Below are 27,305 nucleotides of genomic sequence, written 5' to 3'. Positions count from 1 at the left end.
TATTAAGATTTGTGGTTAAGGGATGGGCTGTGTAGAAAATCTTGGTTATACATAATGGGTTTGAATGTTGATCTGGTTTTGGATGTTCATGTCTCCTAGCTGTAATAGGAGATGGGTTGCAATATGGAATAGACAAAGGTTTCATTGCATTGTTGACACATGAAAATGTGTTATTGTCATGGTTTCAGGTAGAGATTTAATGGGGGATTGTTAGTTTGTTCATTAATATGGACTATTTTTATTCTGATTTACAAAACTGAATAATAGTGAGCAATGGTTTCCTGATTGTGTTGGCAGAACTGTGTTGTTAAATAAAGCTTCTTTAAGGCTGTGTAGACCCTATAGACATGTTGCCAGGGGCTGTTGTCATGGCAGCCTGTTGTCTTCTTATTTAAGGACGTAAGTCGAAACCAGGGACTTCACATGAAAGACAGGACATCCAGTTCTGTCCACCCACTAGGTCTCTGTCTCCTCATTTCATTTTCCATTTCCCACTAATTCTAAACTGAACCAATTAGTTCTGAAAATTATAAACCAACCAACAAATTAAAGGTTAAGTTCCACTTAAAATAAAAAGTGTAATCATTTACTCTCACCCTCATGTCATTCCAAATACTATGATTTTCTTTCTTCTGTGGAGCACATAGAGGAAAAATAAAGGAATTTTACCTGTTGTTTTTTCATTGCTATTACAATGAGCTTCAAAAAAAAAAGGACAAAAAGCGCCATAAATGTGTCCGAAAATTGGTCCACATGACTTTTCTGAAAATATATGATAGATATAATAATCTTGACATCCACCGTATCTCTTTTTGACTTGTTCATAGCGATTCCCAATTTGATCAAGAATCATTGTTTTGAGACAAATCTTTTGTATGAAATGGTGATCCAGTTCACAAAAATCAGTGTAAATGATGTAAAGGGTTAATTCACTCCAGAATTCCTAATAATTTACACACCCTCATGTCATACAAGATGTTCATGTCTTTCTTTCTTCAGTCGAAAAGAAATTAAGGTTTTTGAGGAAAACATTCCAGGATTTTTCTCCTTATAGTGGACTTCAATGGGGACCAACGGGTTGAAGGTCCAAATTGCAGTTTCAGTGCAGCTGCAAAGGGCTCTACATGATCCCAGACGAGGAATAAGGGTCTTATCTAGTAAACGATCGGTCATTTTCTAAAAAATAAAAATGTATATACTTTTTAACCACAAATGCTCATCTTGCACTGCTCTGCGATGCGCCACTCATTACATAATCATATTGGAAAGGTCACGCGTGACGTGGGCGGAAGTACCAACCCAGTGTTTACAAAGTGAACTTGCAAAGACTAAGTCAAACACCCTTTACAAAAAAAGGTAAAACAATGATGTCAGACGAAGTTTGAAGTCGTTTTTCTCCCTACGTCACGTGTGACCTTTCCACCGTGATTACATAATGTGTGAAGTCATGGACGCGCATCGCAGAGCTAGTGCAAGACGAGCATTTGTGGTTAAAAGTATATACATTTTTATTTATTTTAGAAAATGACCAATCGTTTCGCTAGATAAGACCCTTATTCCTCATCTGTTGAGCCCTTTGAAATTGCACTGAAACTGTAATTTGGACCTTCAACCAGTTGTACCCCACTGAAGTCCACTATATGGAGAAAAAACCTTGAATGTTTTCCTCAAAAACCTTAATTTCTTATCTACTGAAGAAAGAAAGACATGAACATGAATCTTGGATGACATGGGGGTGAGTAAATTATCAGGAAATTTTAATTCTGGAGTGAACTAATCCTTTAATGAATTTCACTGATTCTATTATCCAGTTTATTCAGTGATTCAACTTACTGGATAATGAATAATCAAGCTATTTTGTGATTTCAGAATATAGTCATACGGACAACCTTATGACACTTATATAGTAGTTTTTGGAAAACCCTCACAATTCCGAGTAGCTCTCTTTCCACATAACAAATCAAGTAATTCAGTTTTGGAACAAAATGAGTATGAGTAAACTATGATACAATTTTCATTATTGTGTGAACTATCCTTTTGTTTTGACATACAGAGAAGTTTAGTCTTATTTTTCCAAGCCTGTACTGGGAAAAAGTTCAAATCCAAATGACGTGTTGTTGTTGTAATGCGTAAAGAATTCTCATATTTTCTCAGCTCATGTGCTGTCCAACACCCTATGACATAATTTTTGTTTCTTTGGTATTAGTCTTTAACTCACTAAAGTCCCACTGGTGTAAGCGCTCACCCACAGCGAGACAGAAATGAGTCATTACAGACCGTCCGAGAGCAGTCAGACCTCTCCCCCCCCCCTCTCACATTAAAGCAGGCCTCAGCATGGATGTCATATCATCCATAATTAAATGACCACGGCAGCTACATGCTCATCATGTTAAACATCACTTTCTCAGATAGAGTGGAAGTGAATCATGGAGCAGGGGCTTTCGTTTTTGTGTGTCGTTCATTTATTAACTTCTTATTCCTGGGAAGTCTTTTTTTCTGTTCATAGCTGTATGTTTTTTATGTCTGAGGAAACTAATAACATAACTGTTCTGTTATAGTTCATGTTCCTCCCACAGGCTTGCTCAAGGGCCATTTGTGTCCTATGTGAATGGTGCTTATGTGCTTTAATTGGGGGTTTGTATTGCATTAGGCATTCTATTCGGGACCCTTTTTGTGTTTGTTGTTGCCTAGAGTTATGCAAGTAAAAATTTTGAAATATATAAATGCACTTCCTCTGTTCGTTTACACAAAGCTTGAGGTTGGCGGGTGCGTAGGTAGTCCTGTCAAATTTGGCATCTGTTTGGGCCTGCTAGTTCAAAAAGTTAGCCTACATCCACCAAGCTTCTTACGTCATGTCCCTCATACTAAAATGGAAAGGTACGGGATGGTTCTGCCATGGTGGATGAAAGTGAATGCTGATGAATGTTTGTGAAGTTGCTGCTTAGATGTGTTTAATCTTGTAGAGGAAGCCGAGAGAGGGTGGGGATGGGCTGGAGTGAATAGTGGGATTGTGTTAGCGGCGGGCGGCTCAGGATGTGCGCCCTGCTGCACTACCTCCCCTCCACCCACCGTGAGCCGCTCGTTAGTTCATTGTAGCTGTCAGCAGACAGGGCTGGGACTATGATGTAAGCAGACCGTTCCGAGAATGACCTCAGTGGACTGGATTCCAAAATTCCAGAGCAACCGGCACCAGTGCGTTCATCACGGCATTCCAGAGCTGAAATAGCTCAATAAGGATGCTAGTCGGCTTCTCTCCCACTCACTTCCCTTATGTATCTGTTAAGAATAATGTTTTCCATGCCAACTTGCCTATTAATGGACTTGTTTTGGCCATGGCGGCTGTTCTTTTCAGTGATGATTACAAAACATTTCCGTGTGGAATTTCAGTCAGAACTTAGGCAGAGCTGCTAGTTGACATCATGGTTTCTTGTTCTTCTGATCTGTATGTTCAAGTTAGGGATACACTGCTTATAAGTTTTTTGGTCAATATTAAAATTCTATAATATTTTGTGTGCTATATATATATATATAATATATATATATATATATATATATATATATATATATATATATATAAATAAATAAATAAAATAAAAAGAGAGAGAGAGAGAGAAATGAAAAATGGAAATTAATTTTGAAATCACCTTTTAACAGTGTATTAATTAGTGATGATTAGCGTTTTAGATTAGTGTATTCAATTAAAATGGCTAAAGTATTCTAAATGTAAAAAGAGGAAATGAGCTTGCACAATTAAATATCCAATATTACCCAATGTACACTACTGTTCAAAAGTTTGAGGTCTATAAATTTTTTTTACATATTTTTAAAAGTAGTCTCTTATGCTCACCATTTGATCAAAACATACAGTAAAAACAGCTAGATTGTGAAATTTTATTACAATTTAAAAATAACTGTTTTCTGTTTTTTATATATTTTAAAACGTAATGTATTTCTGTGATGGCGAAGCTGAGTTTTCAGCATCATTACTCCAGTCTTCTGTGTCACATGATCCTTCAGAAATCATTCTAATATGCTAATTTGGTGCCTAAAAACAATGTTATTAAATTTGAAAACACTTGTGCTGCTTAATATATATATTTTTTTTTTTTGTGGAAACTGTGCTACATTTTAGCATTCTTTGATTAATAGAAAGTTAAAAAGAAAAGCATTTATTTGAAAAGGAAGTTTTTTGTAACATTATAAGTGTCTTAACTCTAATTTCAATCAATTTTATGCATCTTAACTGAATAAATTTATCAAAAAAAAAAATTACCCACCTCAAACTTTTAACAATAGTGTATATATCCAATTTTGATGCTGATAAATAAAAAATAAAAAATCTTATTGACCAATAACTGATTCCAATAGGGCTGCCCCGACTAAAGATTTTTCTAGTTGAGTAGTAGACGTTCATTTAAGCCATTAGTCGACTAATCGCACATTTATATTAATTTAATTACTTTAATATACACTGGAGGGGGGGGAATACTAAACCATAATGAGCCTTTAATATATACATTTGCAAGAAAACGTATGTGAACCACTTGCAGAATCTGTGAAAATGTAAATAATTTTAACAAGATAAGAGAGACATCTTTTATGTAAAATATCTTACTCAGGACAGTACTAAATAAAAAATAACATGCATTTTGTATGATCTCTCTTATTTTGGTGACAGGGTGAAATTATTCACATTTTCACAGATTCTGCAAGTGGTTCTCATACTTTTTCTTGCAACTGTATATAAACGTAATATAGCCTATTCCACGCTCAATCGCACGCATAAAGCTTCATGCAGGTTACCTAATCAGAGAGTATTTGTTTTCTGTTTGAATTGGTTCATGTAAAACTAGACATTTGAAGCTTTCTATATTTCTGTACTATACTTCAGCTTCCACACTCCGCACAAACATTTGAATATGCGCCCAATAGTAGCGCACATTTATCAAGGTTAACATTAGAGCAAGCAGCCATTTAAAGTTGCTACAACTTACATGTTTCAAATGATAAGCCATGTTTGAGGTTGATGGTTGATGAGGTTGACCACAAGGACCCGCCGTCCTTGGACGATCTGTCATTCATGGACTGCGTGACTTCACCGCTTCCTGTGGAGCTTTTTTTTTTTCTGCAACTAACGACTAATAAAATTTTGTTCGACCAAGCCTCTTCCATTCGACTAACGTTTAGCTCTAGATTCTGATAATATGCTGTGCATCCAGGGGTCACTAGAGCAGCAGCTGTGTCCAGTTTTTGTCTGCACTTCTGCATCCAAAGTCCTGTCTAAAATTCACTTGCGAAGTCAGATTTAATTGAGTTTCAGTGACTAAATGTGTCCTTGACTTGCCTCTCTATTAATCCCTGATTTTCAGTCTATTAAGCACCTTATAGATGGGGATTAGGCCCCATTTAATGTGGATTGTGGATGCTCACTTCATGTCATTTACTTAGAGAAAGACCCTTGTGTCTAAGCTTATTAAAGTTTAGCTGGAAACAGGAAAATGGGGGGCTTATCTTCTAGCACTAACTCCTGAGGAACTAACTGGGATAATGACAGTTTTTCAGTGATTTCTGTCACAAAGAGTGATGAGTAGTGAAGAACACATGCTGCCTAGTCAAGATCCTCATCAAGTTTGATGCAGTGCCCAGGTACTCCACACCAGCATGTTGGTGAGTTGCCTGCGGTGCTCAATGTTCAGTTTGAAAAGCCCCTTAATTAGAGAGTCTGCTGAATCGAGTTCACTGTAGTCACAAGAGTTTCACATGCTCAACTCTGATGTTCCAGGCCTCCTGCTTTGCTTCCTTTCACAACACAAGGCTGTCTCAAAGGTGTCTTTGTCTCTGTAGATCTTTCAAAAGAGCATGCTGATACTTCTGGGCAAGTCATCTGTGTTTAAAAGTTAACATATATTATTTTTTAAATGTTTTTTTGAGTCCATAGAGTGTGGCGCTCTGCTGTTTCCCAGGAGACGAAGGCAGGTATCTGTCAGTTCTCCACCCTTTTCCTTTCACTCACAGAGACTGAGTGGCTGGAAGACAATGTTCTGGGATTCCAGGCGTTACCTGAAAACACAGGAAGCCCCCTTTCCTGTTTTCAGGCCCATTCCTGATCATTCTTGGATAAATATTTTGCTCTTCGTCTTGCCACAGAACATGGTGGTGATGAACATTCTAATGCCCTATTTATTTTTTTTGTATTACATGACTTTCTGGAATACTTGATACTTATGTCAATCACATCATTGTGTGGTCAGATATTTTTCTGTAATGATCTCGCTAGACTGACTACTTCCTGTGCAACCAGTTTCCTGCTTAGATGTGCTAGTTTCATATCATGTATTACTTTGTGATCTCTTCTTCTCACAAAATAATGTGATTTCAGATCAATATTTCATGCTCATTTTTTATTTATTTGGCAAGTAGTCTTGCAATAAGCAGGGTAATGTACAGTAAGGTAGTTATTATCACTAAATAAACCCCTTTAGAATGATACAAGAACCCTCTGTTTCATTTTGAGGTCCTAATCTTATTTAATGAACCTGACTGTACATACTTTTTACCGTTGTGATGCACTGAAATATTTTTTTACTCAAAGTGAAGCAAAAATGTTCATATCAAACTATCCTTCGTTTGAAGTAACTATACATTTAAAAAAAAAAAAAAAAAAAATTATATAAATATTTTTTTTAACTGAATATATTTAGAATGTATCATTTTATATATTTAACATTTTATATCTGACATGCCATTAAAAGCCCATACACAAACAATAATATTTTTAAATTATTTTATATTATATTCAATTTTTTTAAATATTTTTATGTGTTAATGTTTTAATTACTTCAATTAATATGACTTTTGGCTTGTAGTTTTTGGCATAAAATGTTTAGTGGCCACAATGCTGTGCATTGCTACTTTTTATATTATATTATTGCTACTGTACAATTGACCCTTCGCCGGGAGTTTGATTGACAGCTGATCTAACCAATCATAACGCTGAATCCGCCGTTTTGTCTGACAAAGCCAGTCAGGAGAGTGAACTTGAAAAATGGTGTGTACTGACATCTTTTCGCGGTTGAAACAACATTCCTTCTGATGTTCATTCAGGTTTATTTGATGCTATAAATTAACTAGTAGGAAGAGATGATCGGTTCATGTGCCGCTTGAACTGAGGCGCTACAGCGATTTAAAGGGCCACATAACAGTCTTTTATTGTTTAAATTTCTTTAAAAATTACAAAATTCATATCAAAAGTAACCTGCTCTGTCTTGTCTGCCGACGCGTTGTCAGTGTCCTCTTTGCTCCGTGATGTATTTTTCACTATCTGAGAACATGATGTGTGGCGTGAGGCTTATCGGACGTAGCAACAATAACTAAAAGGGGGTGGGTCTTTGCGAACGGTCAATTAGCTTTGTTTTGCTTCCTGAATTTAGTGTGAAATTTGGCTTCTTTCCAGTGATTTAATGATTTTGTCACTGTATTAGCTAATAACTACACACAAATTAACTTTTGCTATAACTTTTTTCCTTTATAAATGACTTGGGAATGTCTGTTTGAACACTTTTATAACCTCTGCAGCTTGTGTTCTCCCATCTGAACATTAATTCCACGTGTAAGAAAATAATTCCTTCTACTCTGGGCTATTGATTAGAGCGTGTCAGCAGACCGCTGGCATGTGCTTCCTTTCTGCTCTTTTAAAGACTGATACAGGAGTGTTACTTACCCCCTATGGACTCGTGTGGATTGTTAGGATTGATTGGCTTAATTGGTTTGATTGTGATAACACCCCTAAGGTTGAACAACATCCTCTTGTTAACCAGCTCATGTCTCCGCATTAGAAATGCACTGAGGATTTGGTGCCTTTGAATTTCTGTGGTTGGAATGAGACTCATCTGAGCCCGTAAGTAGGCCAATCCAATTATAATGCTCCTCAATTTGTATTTATCCTGTGTAGCTGTGTGCATTCAGAGATAATTCATTAGAAGTTGCTCAAGGTCGCACTGTATCCTCCAAGCAGCGTATTCTTTTAATTAAATGCTCTCTTGCCCCGGGTTAATGTAACTCATGTGTTTTATCACAGCCCTTTGATGGATGTGATTCATTACGGGTGAGCAGGTCGAATGCAAAAATGCATCAATAAAGCTTCCGCTCATCTGGGATCATCTGAGCCGAGCTGTCAAGAGGGAAATTTATCTCCTCTGGCCTGTATAGTACACCTGCCATTGATAAAGATACACATGGTTGGCAGATACGAGGAAGAAAATGAGCAAGAGCGAAGGAAAAGATGAGGGATGAAGGAACATGAGAAAGACAAGGCTGACTGATTGAAGATAAACCTTCAGGTTCTTTTGTTTAATATTCAGCACTGCTATAATTCATGACAGCTCATTTGGTAGCCACTTCCTCGTCGTAAAAATCTAGATGGTAATTTTCCACCTGTCTGCTCTGATTCACCATGACCAGTCTGAGGAAAAAATGCCTGAAATAAAACCGAGAATAAAAGCAACGTTGCACTCGGACTTCCACAATCTCGTGTTACTGGCAGAGACTCATGTGACGCCAAGCGGAAGGTTATTTGATATGCCCTCATAGGAACCAGAGCCCTTAGTGTTTCGTTTTCGCCATCAGCAGCACCTTCACAACAGCCTGTTCTGAAGCTTTTAATGTTTGGCTTTGTAGGTGCACTTAAGGCAACCATATTTATTTTGGAAGGCTTGACATGTGTAATCATAGAGCCAGAAGGGATTTTGACATATTGCATTGCAAAAAATTTGAAGCATGTTTTGTAGAGCTTCGGTCTACCCAGAGTTCAGCGAATGGTTTGCTCAGTCCACTAAGCACATATAACGCAATGTCTGTCATACACAATGCTTCACTTCAGATGGCTTGTTTGAGGAAAGCATTAGGGACTGAATGACATCATGATGCATAAAAAGACCCCTCCCATTAGAAGAGCTAGCATTTGATTGGGTGACATGGTGACATCAGCTGTGTGTGTCCATGTGTGTGCTCTCTGGCATGTCTTTCTCTGGGAGATTTGGTTGGTAGGTGTAGCTGCTGTTTTGTAAAGGGCTTGATGGCAGTGGTTGCATTAAACCAAGCATTATTTATTTTTCACAATCACATTACTATAAAAATTAAAGATTTTTTTTTAACTATATCATATTAGGCTACCTATAATTGGGAAGGGTGCTTAATTGTTGTCAATTAATGGGGAAAAAAATATGTTTTTAAAAACAGGCTTCATTTTCTGCATTTCATATACTACCATTCAAATGTTTGGGCTCGGTAAGATTAAAAAAAAAAAAAAAAAAAAAAAATGTTTTAGAAACATGTCTTTATTCTCACCAAGGCTGCATTCAATCAAAAAATACATTAAAACAGTAATATTGTGAAATATTATTAAAATTTAAAGTAACCGTTTTCTGTTTTAAACTGTAATTTATTCCTGTGATTGCACAGCTGAATTTTCAGAAGCCATTACTCCAGTCTTCAATGTCACATGATCCTTCAGAAATCATTCAAATATGCTGATTTGCTGCTCGAGGATCATTTCTTAGGCCACGTTCACACTAGTGTTGTCAAAAGTACCGACTTCAATACCAAGTGAAATTTTTAAAATGTGACGCTTGAGTGCTATTGAGCGGATTCGTAAACACCTCTGATCGGCCATTGTGTTCACACGCTCAACATATATGTCTGTTATTGGCTACAATTTTCAACGCACGGGAGCATTTTAAAGCACACAGAAGTGTTTAAATTTGAAAGCGGGAGTGTTTGAAAGCAGGTATCTATCAGTGGACCGGTTCGCTGATAGATGCCTGCTTTCAAACACTCCTCTGTGTATATGTGTAAGCACTTGGTGAAGAGCGTCATTGATGTCTATTTACAACATGTTTTTGAACTCGCACCTGTGAATTTTCAGGACTCACGACTGCATTCTCGGAAAACCCGTGCTGTATGAACAGAACTGGACTGGACAACTAGTTGTCTGCCATGCCATACAATGTGAGAGAGACGCTCTGCGTTGCACAAACTGTCTGTATTGTGTGTTGTGGGTTTTCATGTGTGGTTTTGGTAACTTACATTGACGGAGAAATGAGCTGTGTGTTATCTGAAGGGTTTAGATCATGTGACTGTTCTCCACCGGAGCTGCTTCCGACAGTTTTATGCTCGACTCAAATGATTCGCTCTTGACCCAGATATAAACACCGCTGTTGTTTAATGAAGATTTGACGGGTGAACTTGCAGCCCGATTGGACTCTTGTCCTATCAAAAGTGATAAGACTTTTCAGTTTTATGGACGTCACCATCTTTGAAATTACTTTGGTCACTGGTAAGAGAATAAGGGCTTGTCTCCTGTCCTGTTGCGTGTTCATACAGACAGTATTTGAGACTCTACTGTAAGTTGCTGTGTGAACAGAACATTTTAAGACTCACACCTGTAAATAAATGTGGTTGTCTGTCAATCCTAAAAAATGACAGTGTGAACAAAGCCTTATCAATGTTGAAAACGGTTATGCTGCTTAATATTTTTGTGGAAACCATGACACTTATTTTTTCTGGATTCTTTGAATAAAATAGTAAGTTCAAACTGATATGAAATAGAAATTTTATACATTATATAATTCATTTTTGGTTAATTGAAGGCATCCTTGCTGAATAAAAGTGTTTATTTGGGGGGTGGAGTCACCAATTGATTATACAATCAAGCAAATATAGACGCAAAACCAGTTGAGAAACAACGACTAACCTATGTTCCTTCATTTTAATGGTGAACTATTATCCCCAATGTGGATACCAGCCAATCCTGTCAGAAATGATGGTCAGTTCTTACTCTTTGAATCAGAATGACGTGTTTCAGCCTGATAGTCATTCACGTTGTGCGCTGTTTGCTCTGCGAATGACTGATACCAGTCACAGATCACACTTCACTGCTTAGCAATGTTGTGCAGACTGCCAAAAGAGAGCAGAGCACGAATGAAAGGCTGAAGAAAATCAGACTTCCCTTAGTCATGCACTTTACAGCTTTGCAGACCCTAAGGATATTAGGCAACTCTGAAAACCTCATTTGATTCGTTGATCGAGGACGGCTAAATGGGGTCAGCCGCTGTGGGCTCCTCAGAGTCTGACTGACCGAAGTCAACTGTGGGAAGCATTCAGAGTTTTACCATGCTAATGCACAGCTACAGTACCACAACTGAAAAAGCTCTACGGTTACTGCATAAAAGATTTCAGATGCCTATCACTTAGTCTGAGATAAGACCCATTGATGTGGCGCCCTTGCATAAATAGATGTCTGCATCATTAAGACGTTGAAGGTATGTGCATATGGTGTGCATATTTGTAGTTCAGTTTGCTTTCAACGATAGATATCTATTTGTGTACATGAATGCATTGTGAGTCTTGTTTTGTGTATGTGCATCTCCGTGAAATGTCTTTCCAGGTCCGTCTCATCTATTTTGCACAAGACCTTTAGTCTTGTGTTTCCACTCAGTCTGTTACTATCTTATCAGGGCTCTGCAGCAAACGGCTTTTGAAAACAGCTCAGCTGGACTGGACACGTACAGTGAGGCAGGTGAATCGGAGCTCTTGTTCTTGACATCCTTTTCCCATGCAACCCTAAAGAGCCCACCAGAGATGAGCCACAAACAATAGGTCATCAGTTCTACTCCAAAAGAGAGTCCTCATTTGTTCTTAGTTCTCAATTGTAAAGGACCATCCACACAAAGACCAAAATATTTTTTTAGGAAGAGTTCACCCAGAAATTAACATTGTCATGTCAAAAGTTAGCATCACTCTGGTTCAAAAAATAAATAGGATTTTTCTAGAGATCAGGATTTTTGCAGCCAATACCGACTACCGATTTCTTGTCATCATGATTGGTCAATACCGATCCCATTCCCGATCATTCAAGCTTTATATAGCTAAGTAATATGTAAGCTCAGTGTTGACTGTCACTGTTAAAAGTAATGGCTTAAAACAAAACAAGGTATCATCAAGTACATGGTCTCATTTGATAGAAAACCTTTCAAATTTTGGCCCTGTCCACACGAACATGGGTATTTTCAAAACCGCAGCTTTTTCTATGCGGTTTGGCCGTTCGTCCACATGCAAATGCGGTATCCAGTCACTGAAACCGAACATTTTTGAAAACTCCTGCCAAGGTGAAGATTTTTAGAGACTCTGGTCACAGTGTTGTTGTGTAGACGGTGAAACCGGAGAGATTTTGACTTGTGACGTCGTAACCAGGACCGATAATAACTTTTTTTCCAGGCTTCTGATTGGCCGACATGGCTTTACAGTTCGGGATATATCGCCACCTGTTGGTTTGGCATGCTCTTGACAGCGCTTCATAGCGTGGTTTTGCGTTTTCATGTGGACGCGATTTGTTTTTTTTGTTTTTTTTTTTAAACGGAGGACGAAAAACTCTTTATAAAAATACCCATGTACATGTGGACTAGGACTTTGGAAAAAAATACATTTTGATCATGCTTGGAGATTCTTACGTTACAACACTGCTGAGAAAACCACAGAAAAAGTGATGCAATTTATTGATTTTTGTGGTGTTATTCATGCTTGACATGATGACTATTAGAAAGTATATATAACTTGATTTTAAAATCAAGTTTGGGCTTGTTCACAATCACATCAACTGCATCTGGGCTAAATTTTGTGCTGATATCTCAAAGCAATCAAAAGTTATGGCATTTGGAACCATGGTAGCCTTTTAATCAAAAGTCCACAAACCTCTCCAAACAAGTGTTTTACTGAACATTAGAACTACTTACATGTGTAAACGCCACAATAAAGCATAAAAATATTTATACTCGCATAGAATAGGCAACAAGTAATAAGATCCTGGTTGATTAATGATGATCTTCCAGCGCAGTTTCAAATGTACACTCTTATTCTATCATCATCATCATCATCATCAGTCCCATGACCTGGTGTGGTCATCGGGTTGCTGCTCTGTTGAACATCTGACCAGGTTCCTCCACTTGTCTCGGTCATGTGCTAGTGCCTGTGTCTCTGCAATGCTTTCCCTGGTCCATTCTGTAATGTTGTCAGCCCACTTCTTTTTTTGTCTGCCTCGTCTTAAGCCACCTGGGACGCTACCTTGGAGGATTGTTGTGGACAAGTTATTGGCTCTGACGACATGCCCGTACCATTTCAGCTTTTTCTTTCTAACTGCAGTGAGAAGGTCTTCATACTGGCCTGCTTCGCACCTGATGATGTTTCTCACGGTTTCATTTGTGATATGGTCCTTGTAAGAGATGCCAAGGATGGTTCTATAGCATCTCATTTCTAGTGCCTGGATTCTTTATTGCAACTCTGCTGTGAGGGTCCAGGACTCACAGGCATTTAAGAAGACAGAGAGGACAAGTGATTTTTGTTTTTAGAGAGAGATTTTTGTCTCTCCATACAGGTTTCAGCTTTGACACAGCTGCTGCTGTTTGCGCTGTTCTTGTTAAAACTTCTGGTTTTGACCCCTCTTCGCTGATTATAGAGTTCAAATATTTGAAATGACTCACAGTTTCCGGTTCTTGTCATCTAACTTTTGCGTGATTGCGTGACTTCAGCGTCACCTCTATTAAGCTTCCAACAACTTTTTTAGTCTTTATTTAAAAAACATTTTCCCTTTTGAGTTAGAATAGTTTGCAAGAGTGCTATTATTAACAATGAGGCTGTAAATGCGCACTAGTGAGTAGATGAATTTTCCTGTTTGGCGTGATGATGTTTAATGTCCCCGACAACCTCTGTAGTCCCATTTAGCCACTTGTTAGCAACATCCTTTTTCAAGACAAGTAAAAGCAAAGCTTTAAAAAAAATCACAAAGGGGTTTTACTGATGTATTTTATGTCATAGAATAAAACATGAAAATATCCTGAACTTGTGTTAACCACAGACCTCATTTCAGGCATTTAACCAAAAACTCATTCAAAAAACCCATTGACTTCAGGATGATGGAGCCAGAAGGTTTTTTCTTTTTTTTCCATTCCTGCAGCACTCTATTTACTCAATGTCATGTTGTTCCAAGCCTTTGTGAACACACACACAAGATATTTTGAAGAATGTTGGGGTCCAAACAACATTGGAGCCCATTTACTTTCATTGTATGGACAGAAACACTAAGACTTGTTTTAAAACATCTCAATTTTGTTCCATAGACAAACAGGTTTTGAACGACATGAGGGTGAGGAAATGATGACAGACCCAAGTTTCATTTTTAACATGTCCTCTCCTCTATAATCAGATGATGTCCACTTTTAATGTTTGGGCTTCAAAATCGGAGCAGCTATTTCTTACATTTCCCACTTGTAACTTTTTTCAGACGTAACATTGCATACAGGCTGTTGTTGATGCCTAACCCTGTGTGGGCCTGCTGTATGGAGAACAAGATGGAACATTTTTTTTTTTTTTTTTTTTCCAGCCTCTAAACAGGGGTGATGTCTGGGGGTGGCAGGATTTCCCCTCCTTAAGAGCCAAAGCAAGAGCGCTAACCTATGTGTGGGCTAAAAATACACACTCCTCTGTTTCTGGGGGGTCTGTCCTTTCTGAGTGAAAAAAAAAAAAAAATGAATGGAAGAATTCGTCCATGTCTGTGTGTTTACTGCACTAATGGGATGTTGCTAGGAACTAGTGCTGGGCGTTACATCAGATATTCTCAATATATTTACTGCAGTGTTTTGATGCTTATATAACACTTAGCAACATCGTGAATATCATGATTATTTAAATGCATTTGTTTTTAATTACTTTTTATTTTTTTATTTTTTTTTATTCTTAAGTCGCAAGTGTGAGAGCATTAGAATGGATGTTTTAATTAATAGCGCCTCTAATTTTTTTTATACTTCAGAACAGTTTGTTTTTGTGAATCAGGTCAAAATTCTGATTCAATTATGTTTACGTCAGTTTCATGCATTAGAATTTTTTTATCAAAATACATGCAAGTTAATATTGCTGTTTATTAATATTCATTGTTATATTGGTTCATATAACAACTTGTGTTAATTTAGTGGATAGCATGTCTTGATTATTTTGAACTAGGTTTTTACTGTTTAAATTCTTGTTCATTTTGAATAGAATTGGCTGCAATGGATCAAATGGCAGGTATATAATATATATATATATATAATATACAGTCTGTATAATATAATATACAGTCAAACCAAAATTTATTTGGACGCCTTGAACATTTCATTCATTAATTCAGTTTATTCACTATAGTTAAAAAAAAAAAAAAAAAAAAGGTAATAAAATATGTAATATAAGATCTCAGAGTTAAACTGTGTCAGAAAAAATTAATCTTAATTATGTCAGATAACACTTAAGCAAAACATGGTCTGGTCAAAGTGTCTGAATAATTTTTGGTTCTAAATTTTTAGCATTTTTACTAGTAGTCCACTTTATGAAGAATTTTTGGGTATAATATGTCACAGTTTACTTTATTTTGCTATCCTCACTTACATGAACTATAGTGTCCTGCACCCACTAGTAAAAATATATCAAAAATGTCTGAATAATTTTTGGTTTGACTGTATAAAATATATATAATAAATAAATATATAAATATAAATATAAATATATATATATATATATATATATATATATATATATATATATATATATATATAATATATATATCTATATATATATAATATATATATCAGCTTTAAAACTATTAAAACATTTCTGTTCTTTAGAATAGTTTTAGTTGATGATGATAACCCTGCTTCAGGCCTTCATGATATGATTCATGATCTTTGTTGTCTTTATCATCAGTGACCTTCAAAGGTTACAGTGCATTCTAACCACTGGTATAACTTTCATGCCTTGTGGGGGTGTGGGTCTTTTTTGATGTGGCCTTGTGTCCCCTCTGCCCCCAGATTTGTAGGACGTAATTCTTGAGAGGTGCTATTATTAGGATAGGGGTGTGTGTGCATGCCCTGTCCCTCCTGGTTTCCTCCTGCACTAAATAGTATGAAGCTAAAAAAAAATCACTCCAACAAAGCGGTGGTAGGTGTAGCCGGAGGCCTTGTGTCATTACTTCCTGTGGTCAGATGTGTAGACAATGTGTCCTTTGCCGCAGAGGTTGGTGGGGTTTTTTTTTTTTTTTTTTTTTTTTTAGGGGATTGGTGAGTGGAGATTTGAGAGGGGGAGGAAGGGTACGACAAGCTTTGAGCAATGTCAAAGCAACAAATGTTATCAGTCCTGCATTAGCACTTCTTTTAAGCAGTCGTAATAGCTTGCGTACTGAAACTTATTTGCTTTGTAGAATAACTGAAACACTGAAAGGAAATGTAACCTTTGCACTTTTTCAGATCAGATTGTGGAGAAAGATAATGGCATTTATCTGAATCTCACACTCACAGCAGTGGAGAGGGATACTGGTGTTTAATGATTGCTTTCATGCATTGCCTCTAGGCACAGAGCTTGTTTGATGGCTGTAACAGGGTGCTAATTGCTGCTGTCCAGACTGGACTATAACAGGGAGTCTGAATTCTCATCCAGGCAGGAAATGGCTTCACCGACTTCTTCATAAATGGTATAATCTAATAGAAGCTCATGGATGTTGCTCTTTCGCTCACCTGCGTTTAATGCTCTGCATTATAGACAAAAAGGATTTATGGATGACCTGCATCACCCACATAAATAATGTGAAGTTCAATAGCACAGATGTTGTGAAGCACGTCTGACATTTACTCAATCTTCATTTACCATATTTGAATTCTTGCACTGAGCACCAAAGAGACCACACTTGAGTTTCTTTTATCTGTGTGTAGTACAGATTACAGTGGATTTAGGTTGACCGATTGTTTTTTTTTTTTGTTTGTTTGTTTTTTTAAATGGCTGATACTGATTTTAGAGGGGAGAGTGGCCAGTAAAATCATCATAATGATATGCACAACCAGTCAAAAGTTTAAAAACCTTATTTAGCCAAATTTGGTTTGTTTGCTTATTCAGAGTCTTAGGCTAAAATGCTTGGAATAATTTTTATTTTGTATATCTGTGCTTGCACATTTAATTCTTTTATCCTCTTTTTTTCCTACGTAATTCTCATCATTTGATATTTTTGATGGCTTTAATATTATTAAATGTTGTATGCCCAGGTCTCCAGTTGAAATTGACATCATAATCTACAGAAGTGTCAATAATCCACTGGGTTAATCTCAGCAGAGATTGTGGTCTTTAATATTCACAGCTTTGACCTTTTGTACTAAATCCGTTGCTCTGAAAATGTACTGCCCAATCCCAAAATCTGGCATATGACAGGGAGTCCTGGAGACAAACTGTATGTTTCTTCTTAAAGTCACACAAGGACATATCTACATCATAAACTATTTTTTTACAGTGGCTTGGTTATTTAAAAAAAATCTGTTTGTAATGTTCCTGATTAAATATTAAGGAAATATACTGACAACCATATTTAGACATTTTTAGCTCTGCAGAACACAAAAGATGATATTTTGAAGAATGTTAGCAACCAAACAACTTTAGTTACCATTGACTACTTAAAAACCTTGTCGCATTGAAAACCCTAGTTATCAGCATTGAAAGGATCAGACTTGGAAGGAATTTTTTTCTTTAAATTTCTTATTGGTTCATCGGTCGCTCTTGAGTTCATTGGGCTTTTGTACAGATGTGGGTGTGCTGGAGTGGCGCCGACATGCTGTTGACCGCCAATATGTTAAAAAAGGATATGATTATCAACCTCTTCATGTAATCAAGATCAAAATTACATTCATTGTAATCATGTCTCCCTTTTGTACAATACTTTTCATCTTCAAATTACTGTTTTACTAGATATCACAGCTGCGATTTACTACAAACATAGACAAGTATAGTAATAAAAATCCTAATGCTGTTATACTAAATATCGGTTCTTAACCAGTTAAAATATTGCAGGGCTCCAGACCAACATTTGGGAGCAGTAGCTCTGGTGCCACTAAGTTCTACAGATAGTGGCACCAGCACCTGTTTTGGTGGCGCTGGGGGGGATTTTTAATCATAAAGTTCATTTTAATCATAAAATTATTATAGTTTTGCATTAATAAGTGCAGTTACTAATAATATTGTTTGTTTATTGGAAATTTGACAGCAAAACACTGAGATTTAATTGACTTTAGTGTTGACAAAAGTATCGACTTCGATACCAAGTTGGTGCTGAAATTTTAAAAATGTGATGCTTGAGTGCTGTTGAGCGGATTCATAAATGGCCATTATGTTCATGTGCTCAACGTATATGTCTGTAATTGGCTACAATTTTCAATGCACGGGAGCATTTGAAAGCACACGGAAGTGTTTGAAATTGAAAGCGGGAGTGTTTGAAAGCAGGCGTCTATCAGTGGACTAGTCTGCGATAGACGCCTGCTTTCAAACGCTCCCTTGTGTATCTGTGTACACTCAGTGAAGAGCGTCATTGATGTCCATTTACAACATGTTTTTGAAGCGTTGATCATTGTAGCCAATCACAGACATATCTGATGAGCGCGTGAACACAATGGCCCATCAGAGGTGTTTACGAATCCGCTCAACAGCACTCAAAGCATCACATTTTTAAAATTTCAGTACCGACTTGGTACTGAAGTCGGTACTTTTGACAACACTACAACAGTAACATGCAGAAACCTTAGTAACAGTGTCACATGACCGATATCAGCCCACGAGTAAACTCGTTTTGAGCTCGTGCGGCGCTGTCCATTATTGGTCCAAGCTGATAAACAGTCCATGCAGTGCAGCTCAAACGAGTAGCATGGTTTCGTTCCGCTTTTGTTTCGTTTGCTGTTTTTCATATGCAACAGAAATGGCAGATCTTGTCAGTTGGGCAATGTGGTGGTCACACCAGTGTGACCTCCTAACAAAATTTAGTCGCATTGGCAAAAAAAAATGTTGCAAAAGGCAACCATTTGGTCACAGTCTGAAGCCCTGTATTGTGGTGTCAGAAATATGAAACGTTCATATTTGTTCTTTTTTCTGAGATGTTTTTTTTTTGTAATCATTTGCAGGAAAATACCTTGAAATTTCTGTTTTATTCAGTGACAACATTTCTGTTCTTTGCCAGTTTCACTTTGCTATTATTTTTAAAACATATATTTTCATCACTAGCTTGTCTTTACAAATGCGTATGACATACATTCTCTCGACCTCACACTGGCGAACCATATTCTCTGAAGTTGGGGTATTTTTATTTTTTTTTGTTCTTTTGATTTTACTTTCATGAAACAGTTGGCGTTGAGGCCAACCACAGATTGAGGCCCTTGGATGAGTATCACATGCGCTGATTGGACAGTGAGGCAAAGTGCTTCTACGCACACATATATCTGACACCTATTTCCTCCCAGAAAGCCTAGCAGCAGCCCAGAATCCAGGAAGTGGTGGCTTACTAGTGGACGTCATGCTTCTCGCTGAGAAAGACGAGAGACATTTGCTCAGAATGTTTCTTTAAGGCGATCTCGTGGACGTTGTTATCCGCTATGTCAGGCATCAAATTTAGAGCATTATGTTCGGATAACTTGATTAGATCCAGCATAGCTCATCGAGATGAGACTATGATGCAATTGGTAGTGTTTGAAACTGACTGAAATTGATTTTTGGCTTCCTGCTTCGTGATATTGTTAAGCTTTTTTAGCTTTTCTCTCTTCATCAATCATGAGTTTACCACGGAAGGCCAAACTGGAGGAACAAACCGGGTCAAACAGGAACCCATCACGCAGTTCGTCTGGCAGGGAGAGTGCTCGTCGCTGGCGTCTCCTCAGCAGGCCTTGGCTAAAACACCGTTCAAATTCAGCCCCTGAGGAGCCCTTGGACATACATAACAGAAGGATCCTGGCCGGACGGGACATGCGCACACAGAGCTTGACATGGTCCAAAAGCAGCAGCAGCAGCATGGCTCCGTCAAATCCCCCCATCTCCAGGGTCCACAGTCTCCCGAATCCTCAGAGGGTCACCAACCGCGGTGTCCTTCTGGAGCATGCCAATCTTCAGAGGGACTGGTTATCTCGCAGCTCAGCCCCGTATTTAAGATCTACATCTGAACCGGGGAATGAAATTCATACTGAGACTCCACCGCTCAGACGGGTGCCAAGCTCTCATGCGTTTTCAGGGATTCTGCTGTCCATGTCAAGACGAATTAGTCGAATTTTAAATACCTCCCCTGAGCCGGCTGTTGGACAACTTTCAGAAGACGGTAGGAAGTTTGATTAATGTTTGATTAAGGCACATCAGGGAAGCAACCACTCTACCATTTACACTAGATTATGTTGGAGAGTATTTCTTTTTACGTAGTAGTTTTGATATTACAAGCAACATAAATGTTCTCACTTGATAGTTTAACTGAAGGACTAGTGTCTTAAAGGGATAGTTCACCAAAATATTTCAATTCTGTCATCATTTATTCACCCTCATGTCTTTCCAAACTATGATTTCATTGTTCTGCGGAACACAAAAGATGCTATTTTGAAGAATTTTGTCAACAGTTTTAATTACCATTGCCTTTTATAACAATAAAAACACCAAGACATTTGTCAGCTTCTTCTTTCATGTTCCACAGAAGAAAGTAAGTCATGCAAGTTTGGAATGACCTGAGGGTGAGGAAATGGTGACACAGTTTTTATTTTTAGGTGTACTATTCCTTTAAGTGCAGCCTCCACATTGATTTGTTTAAAATTTGGTTCAGTCATTGGACTGGTTGAGCACTGATTTTGTCAGATGTGTAGCATGTACTGTAAGTGATGTTTTGACTAACTTCAGAATGATAAAGCACAATGAGACAATCATGGGTTAAAGCCTGTCATATTCAGTCAAATCATGCATCAGTGAAGGTGAATTACACTTACTTTTTGAGTAACATGATGCTTCATCTTTAAATAGAGATGTCATCTATTGAGCTTTCTTGTATTTTTCCAGTGTAGATGTTGCTTAAATAGAAGCATGTGGTGTTTGAGTCTAATCTGATTGTGTACCAGAAAACACAAAATTGAAGCTCAAGCTGTGAATATGGTGGCAGTAGCTTTAGACCTTTAGAAACATCTTTAAAGGGTTGGTTCTCCCAAAAATGAAAATTCTGTCAACAAAGGGTTATGACACGTACACGTTTTGTCTATCAAGATAATCTTTACAAGTTAACACAACATTTATACATTTTGAAGCCTAAATAAAGTCGTCAGATATAAAAAGCTAACAGTAGGCTATAAACGGACTATAACACACCATGGTCGCGGATTAACGTCACCACCACCAAGCTTCCTCAAACTTTATTTAGAAAACAACTTTATTTAAAAACATGTTCGCTGATTATGATCTGCGCTGTGTATGAATACTTATCCACTTTTTCATGAGAAATGCTGTCCAAAGGTCCTGTTTGTCACGATGACGTCTAAAGTCCCCGCCAAAGGAAGTAGTAGTTTTTAGCAATTTGTTAGCAACTGCCGTTTTTAAGACACAATAAAGGTTTAAAAAATCACAAGCAGGTTATAACTGGTGTGTTTTATGTCATAGATCAAAACCTGAAAATATTTAGAGGCTTTGTTAACCACAGACCTTATTTCAGGCGATTTAGCAAAAACCCATTCAAAAAACACATTGACTTCGGGGCGATGAAACTAGAAGTCCTAAAATGCTAACTCGCTTCCGGGTTTTGCCTACAAAAACACGTCATCCCTGAGGTACTCTATTACTCACCCTCATGTCGTTATACACCTGTAAGACCTTCGTTCATCTTCAGAACACAAATTAAGATATTTTTTGATAAAATCCGATGGCTCAGTAAGGTCTGCATCACAAGCAATAACACTTCCTTTTTCAATGCCCAGAAAGCTACTAAAAACATAGTTAAAACAGTTCATGTGACTGCAGTGGTTCAACTTTAATATTATGAAGTGACGAGAATACTTTTTGTGCACCAAAAATAACAAAAATAGCGACTTTATTCAACAATATCTAATGATGGGCGATTTCAAAACACTGCTTCATGAAGCTTTGAAGCTTTACCAATCATTTTCGAAGCATTGGTTCGGAGCGTGTATCAAAGTCACGTGAACTATTAAAGTTTCAAAACACTTAAGACGTAACGAAGCCTCGTTTACTGAAATCATGGGATTTTGCTGCTCTGAACCATTGATTTGAAACAAATGATTCGTAAAGCTTTGAAGCTTCATGAAGCAGTGTTTTGAAATCGCCCTATCACTAGATATTGTTGAATAAAGTCATTATTTTGTTTTTTTGGCGCACAAAAAGTATTCTCGTCGCTTCATAACATTAAGGTTGAACCACTGTAGTCACGTGAACTGTTTTAAATATGTTTTCAGTAGCTTTATGGGCATTGAAAAAGGGAGTGTTATTGCTGGCGATGCAGACCTCACTGAGCCATCGGATTTTATCAACAATATCTTAATTTGTGTTCCGAGGGTGAATAATTAATGACATAATTTTCATTTTTGGGTGAACAAACCCTTTAAGCTTTCCTTATCTACAGAAGATTACTTCTTTCTTTAGTTCATTAAAGATTATTTAAGACATTAGTTTGTTTTGTTTGTGACCATTTAAGAAAGGACCATAATATGTCAAACCCACAGAATTCATGAATTCAGTTTGAGATTTAAAGTGGTAGTTCAGCCAAAAATGAAAATTGTCATCATTTATACACTCGCATTATTCCAAACCCATGAGACTTTTGTTCACCTTTGAAATGCAAATGAAGATCTTTTTTTAATAAAAACCTGAGAAATTTTTGTCCCTCCACCAAAGCTTTGATGGTTCAAAAGGTTAAGAATTGAGCAATTTAATCCAAATCTTCAGAAGAGACATGGTTGCTTTATATGAAATCGTTCTGGTTTTATTAAAAATATCTTCATTTGTATTTTGAAGATTAGCAAAATTCTTATGGGTTTTGAACGACACAAGGATGAATAAACGATGACAACATTTTAATTTTGTGGGGAACTATCCCTTTTATTGTTGCTCAATTGTTGCTCAATTTTTATTGTTGCTCAACATTTTGGCTTTGATGGCCAACAATGATGGCCCCCATGGAATGACCTGCTAAATGAATGGAAAATAATTAAGATTTCTAACATTTTTTTTTTTTTTTAATTTATTTATATTCTATTTTTTTTTTTTTTTTTTTTTTTTAATAAGGGGAGAAATTTGTAAGTGCACCTTGAAATTGATCAAATTTTAAGCCTAACCTCTCCATTAACTCCATTAGCATTTGCAGGTGAAATGGAAAAACATTAAATCATGCTTCTCACTAACTGAGTAAACACCTTTTCCTCTTTTAGATTCACTTCCCCCTTCTCGCTTTCCAACTTATCGCTCAAAACTTCCTATCACCATTAACATAAATGCTAATTAGCTAGCAATGAAATGAAAATGCATAAATTTGGTACAGTGCTAAACCAAGCGAAAATGTTCCCTTTGAGCTCATAGCTCCACACTGGCTCTGATAAAGTAATTATTGCTTTCGGCTCCTGTGATTCAGATCCCTGGGTTTGCATGGAGTTTGTGTCAACAAACCACAGGGTCTCAGCAGGAGTTTGACACCCTTCCTAAGTCCAGCCATTCCAACTTTTTCCTCCATTCCCTTAGAAATGTAGGAAGCAGCTCACTCGCCTCCTTTTGTATGCTAATACATGTTCCTGCAAAGATACAAAGACAGTGGGCTTGCCACCTTTTAGCCTTATTACCCTTTGAAAGGCTGGAGCAGAGGTGGTCCACAGAAATCATGAGAAAGGACCCCGTGGAATGGATTTTTTTTTTTAGTGAAAGAGAAAGAACTCTACCTTCAATAAAGCCAATTTCCGTGTTAAAGTGGAATGTAGAAAGTGCTTTCTGACACATTAGTAAACACAGTCCTCATTTAGGTCTTCTCGTCATGGGCTGGTATCTCCAGGAATGCCCCAGCCTGACAGAAACACAGTGGGTGGTGAGAGCAGATAGTCTTAGACCTGCAGCTGAAAATGGGGCACTGCTGAATTTGCAATCCCAGTGTCGTGCTTGAGATAACTTTGTTCTGCCGTGTAGATATTCCCCTAAGAGTTGGCACTCAAACCTTTGTCGTTCTGTGTCTTAAGAATGAGAGCAAGGAACGGTAAAGGAGCAGGAACAGTAAAGTCACTCAATCCTTTAGGGTGCAAAATGCTGCCAATGAAGAATAAACTGGCTTAAATACAGAGAGGGACTGGTAATATTTATTTTTTTATTTTTTAACACATTTTTACTTTTGCTGGATCTCCCCAACAATGCCAGGAAAAAACATTGGTCCGAATGCAATGATTGGACGAAAATTTTTGGTCCTGAGACTTCAACAGAAGATGTATGTACATTTCTTTAATATTTAGACCATTGATGTGAAGAGAGTTTTAACCACTATAACAAAGTGTTAAAATTTCTCATTGGTTCATTGGTCGCTCTTGAGTTCATTGGTCTTTTGTACAGATATGAGTGTGCTGGAGTGGCGCCGACATGCTGTTGACCGCCAATATGTTAAAAAAGGATATGGTTATCCACCTCTTCATGTAATCAAGATCGAAATTACATTCATTGTAATCATGTCTCCTTTTGTACGATTCTTTTCATCTTCAAAATGCTGTTGTACTAGACACACAGCAACGATTTATCAGAAACCTAGACAAGTGTCATGATAAAAATCCTAATTCTGTTAGACTAAATGTCACTTCTTAACTGCAGGGCTCCAGACTAACATTTGAGAGCAGTAGCTCTGGTGCCACTAAGTTCTACAGATGGTGGCACCAGCACCTGATTTGGTGGTGCTGGGGGGATTGTTAATCATAAAGTTCGTTTTAATCATATAATTATTATAGTTTTGGATTAATAAGTGCAGTTACTAATAATATTGTTTGTTTATTGGAAATTTGACAGTAAAACACTGAGATTGAATTGACAAAAGTACCGACTTAGATACCAATTTGGTGCTGAAATTTTAAAAATGTGATGCTTGAGTGCTGTTGAGCGGATTCATAAACACCTCTGATTGACCATTGTGTTCACGCGCTCAACATATATGTCTGTGATTGGCTACAATGATTAACCCACGGGAGTGTTTGAAAGCACATGGAAGTGTTTGAATTTGAAAGCGGGAGTGTTTGAAAGAAGGCGTCTATCAGTGGACCGGTGTGTATCTGTGTAAGCGCTCGGTGAAGAGCGTCATTGATGTCTATTTACAAGCTGTTTTTGAAACATTGATCATTGTAGCCAATCACAGACACATCTGATGAGCGTGTGAACACAGTGGCCAATTGGACGAACATTTTTTGGTCCTGAGACTTTAACAGAAGATATATGTACATTTCTTTAATATTTAGACCACTTCTATTATTGATTGCTGTCAGGATGTGAAGAGAGTTATTGCTGTGAGCATGTAAGACATGCTGCTGCTGCACATGCAACATACATAAAATAATACCTGTAGCAGATCTATACAGGTGGAGCTGGGGAAGGTGGAGGGTTTCTGAAAGCGCACTGCAGACAGCAACACTACCAGTATTTGAATGTTGAGCCGCAGCTTATTGGCCGCAGATGCATCAGCATCCAATCAGATGCGCTATGCAGAGGACGATGCAATTGCCATTTATTTTATTTTAACGTATCCATTCCTTAAGTGAGAAAAGACAGGATAAAAAAATGACTATTTAGATTGCAAAACAGACTTTTATTATTATTAGTTTTATTATTATTAAATGTTATAGCACTAATAATAATAATAATAATAATAATAATTAATAATAATAATAATTAATAATAATAATAATAATAAATAATAATAATGGTCTAGAGATGATGATTATGATTGTTGAGGTTGTTTAAGCATTTATAATGCATATGTATTGTTATCTTATTTATTGTTGTAAAAGAATTTTGTTAAAACAATATCACCGTACCATAAAACAGTAGTGGTCAATGTCTAGGCTTGAAGCACATGCACAGGCGGTGAGTTTATGTAGGAGTGGGGGATATAAGGAGAGAGATGCAAATGTTCCAGGCATGCTGACTGCAACCTATTTAAATATGTAACAATGTCTCCGTGGCGGAGTGTCGCACTTGTGAGGTGAACAAAAGCGTGTGCGCTCAGTGCCCTGACTCAAGCACTGCCTCTCTGTAACAATGGAGGAGAGGAATACCAGCATTGCTAATTATTTAACATGACAGATGTCGGACTGTGAGAAATGCGTGACCTCCTTGTGCGACGTTAACGTTTGAAGAGCGTAAAACAACACGTAGCCGTGACAAATGTGCTAATTTCACACAAATTTAAAGAAGTGAAATTGATTTTCTTCTTCACTGTTTTTTTTAAAAAGACATTCCAGTACTTGCAGAGTCAAGTTTGGCAAATGTCAAATTAAACACAGGCTGAATTTCACAATAACGCAAGTGATTCCCATTCAAATGAAGTCAAAATGTTATTAATAATTAGATTCAATTCATGGGGTCTAGTGTCCTAACACTGACTGTAACTCATCCCTCAACATGCACATATTTAGAGGGGCTCAGCTGGGCGGAGCGCATGTTTTGTAGGCGTCTTTTCTAAGCTTTTTCAGGGAGTCACAACTGACTGAACAAATCAAGCCTTTCAGATTTTAAGAGGAAGATGTTTGAGCGTGCAGATTAAAGGGCAAAGGGACGATAGCGTGTCGTCTCTGAGTTGCTTCACTAGAGTGGCACAATGGTAAAAGGCTTGTGACGCTGATGCTGTGAATTATGAATGACACGAAGCACTCTCCTGTCACTGCGATGGCACAAACCCACAAGCTCCATTCTGCTCTTTGGAAGCATTTTGTGCAATTTTGCTTTAAGGAAGTGACCCGAAAGGGCACCTTTTATATTTCTAAACAAAGTTAAGGTTCATTTAAAGAGAAAGTGAATCCATTTAACAGCAGGAGTTCTTTGGGCAAGTTTGACTCTAGCATGGCCCAGAATTATAATATAATATAATATAATATAATATAATATAATATAATATTTAGTGCTGTCAAATGATTAATCGTGATTAATCACATCCAAAATAAATAGTTTGTGTTTACATATGTGTGTGTACTGTGCATATTTATTATGTATACATAAATACACACGCATACATGTATTTAAGAAATATTTACATGTATGTTTATATTTAAATATAATTTATATTATATATAAATAAGTATATTATATAAATATAACATTTGTTAAATATATACATTATGTTATAAATATTCACGCATACATGTATTTATTTAAGAAATATTTACATGTATATTTATATATTTTAAATATTATTTATATTATATATATAAATATATAGATATAAC

General features: G+C 37.1%; 1 protein-coding gene across 4 annotated transcripts in view; it reads left to right on the top strand.

The window, feature by feature from the left end:
• rasal2 (RAS protein activator like 2) overlaps positions 1 to 27,305 on the top strand; it is a 92,215-nt gene that overhangs the window by 1,558 nt on the left and 63,352 nt on the right. For 2 of the 4 annotated variants that reach the window (XM_051880645.1, XM_051880654.1), the window contains exon 1: positions 19,354 to 20,188. The exons of 1 other annotated variant lie outside the window; for it this stretch is intronic. In XM_051880645.1, coding sequence (XP_051736605.1) covers positions 19,651 to 20,188 — 538 coding nt within the window. In that variant the 5' untranslated portion in view covers positions 19,354 to 19,650. Of the gene's footprint in view, positions 1 to 19,353; positions 20,189 to 27,305 lie in introns of those variants that run through there. One more of the 4 variants, XM_051880646.1, reaches the window with a different exon arrangement.

This window comes from Ctenopharyngodon idella, chromosome 2, assembly GCF_019924925.1.
Source record: "Ctenopharyngodon idella isolate HZGC_01 chromosome 2, HZGC01, whole genome shotgun sequence".
Classification (NCBI taxonomy): Eukaryota; Metazoa; Chordata; class Actinopteri; order Cypriniformes; family Xenocyprididae; genus Ctenopharyngodon; species Ctenopharyngodon idella.
The sequence above is the reverse complement of the archived record's forward strand: the minus strand, read 5'-3'. Positions and strand labels throughout refer to the sequence as shown.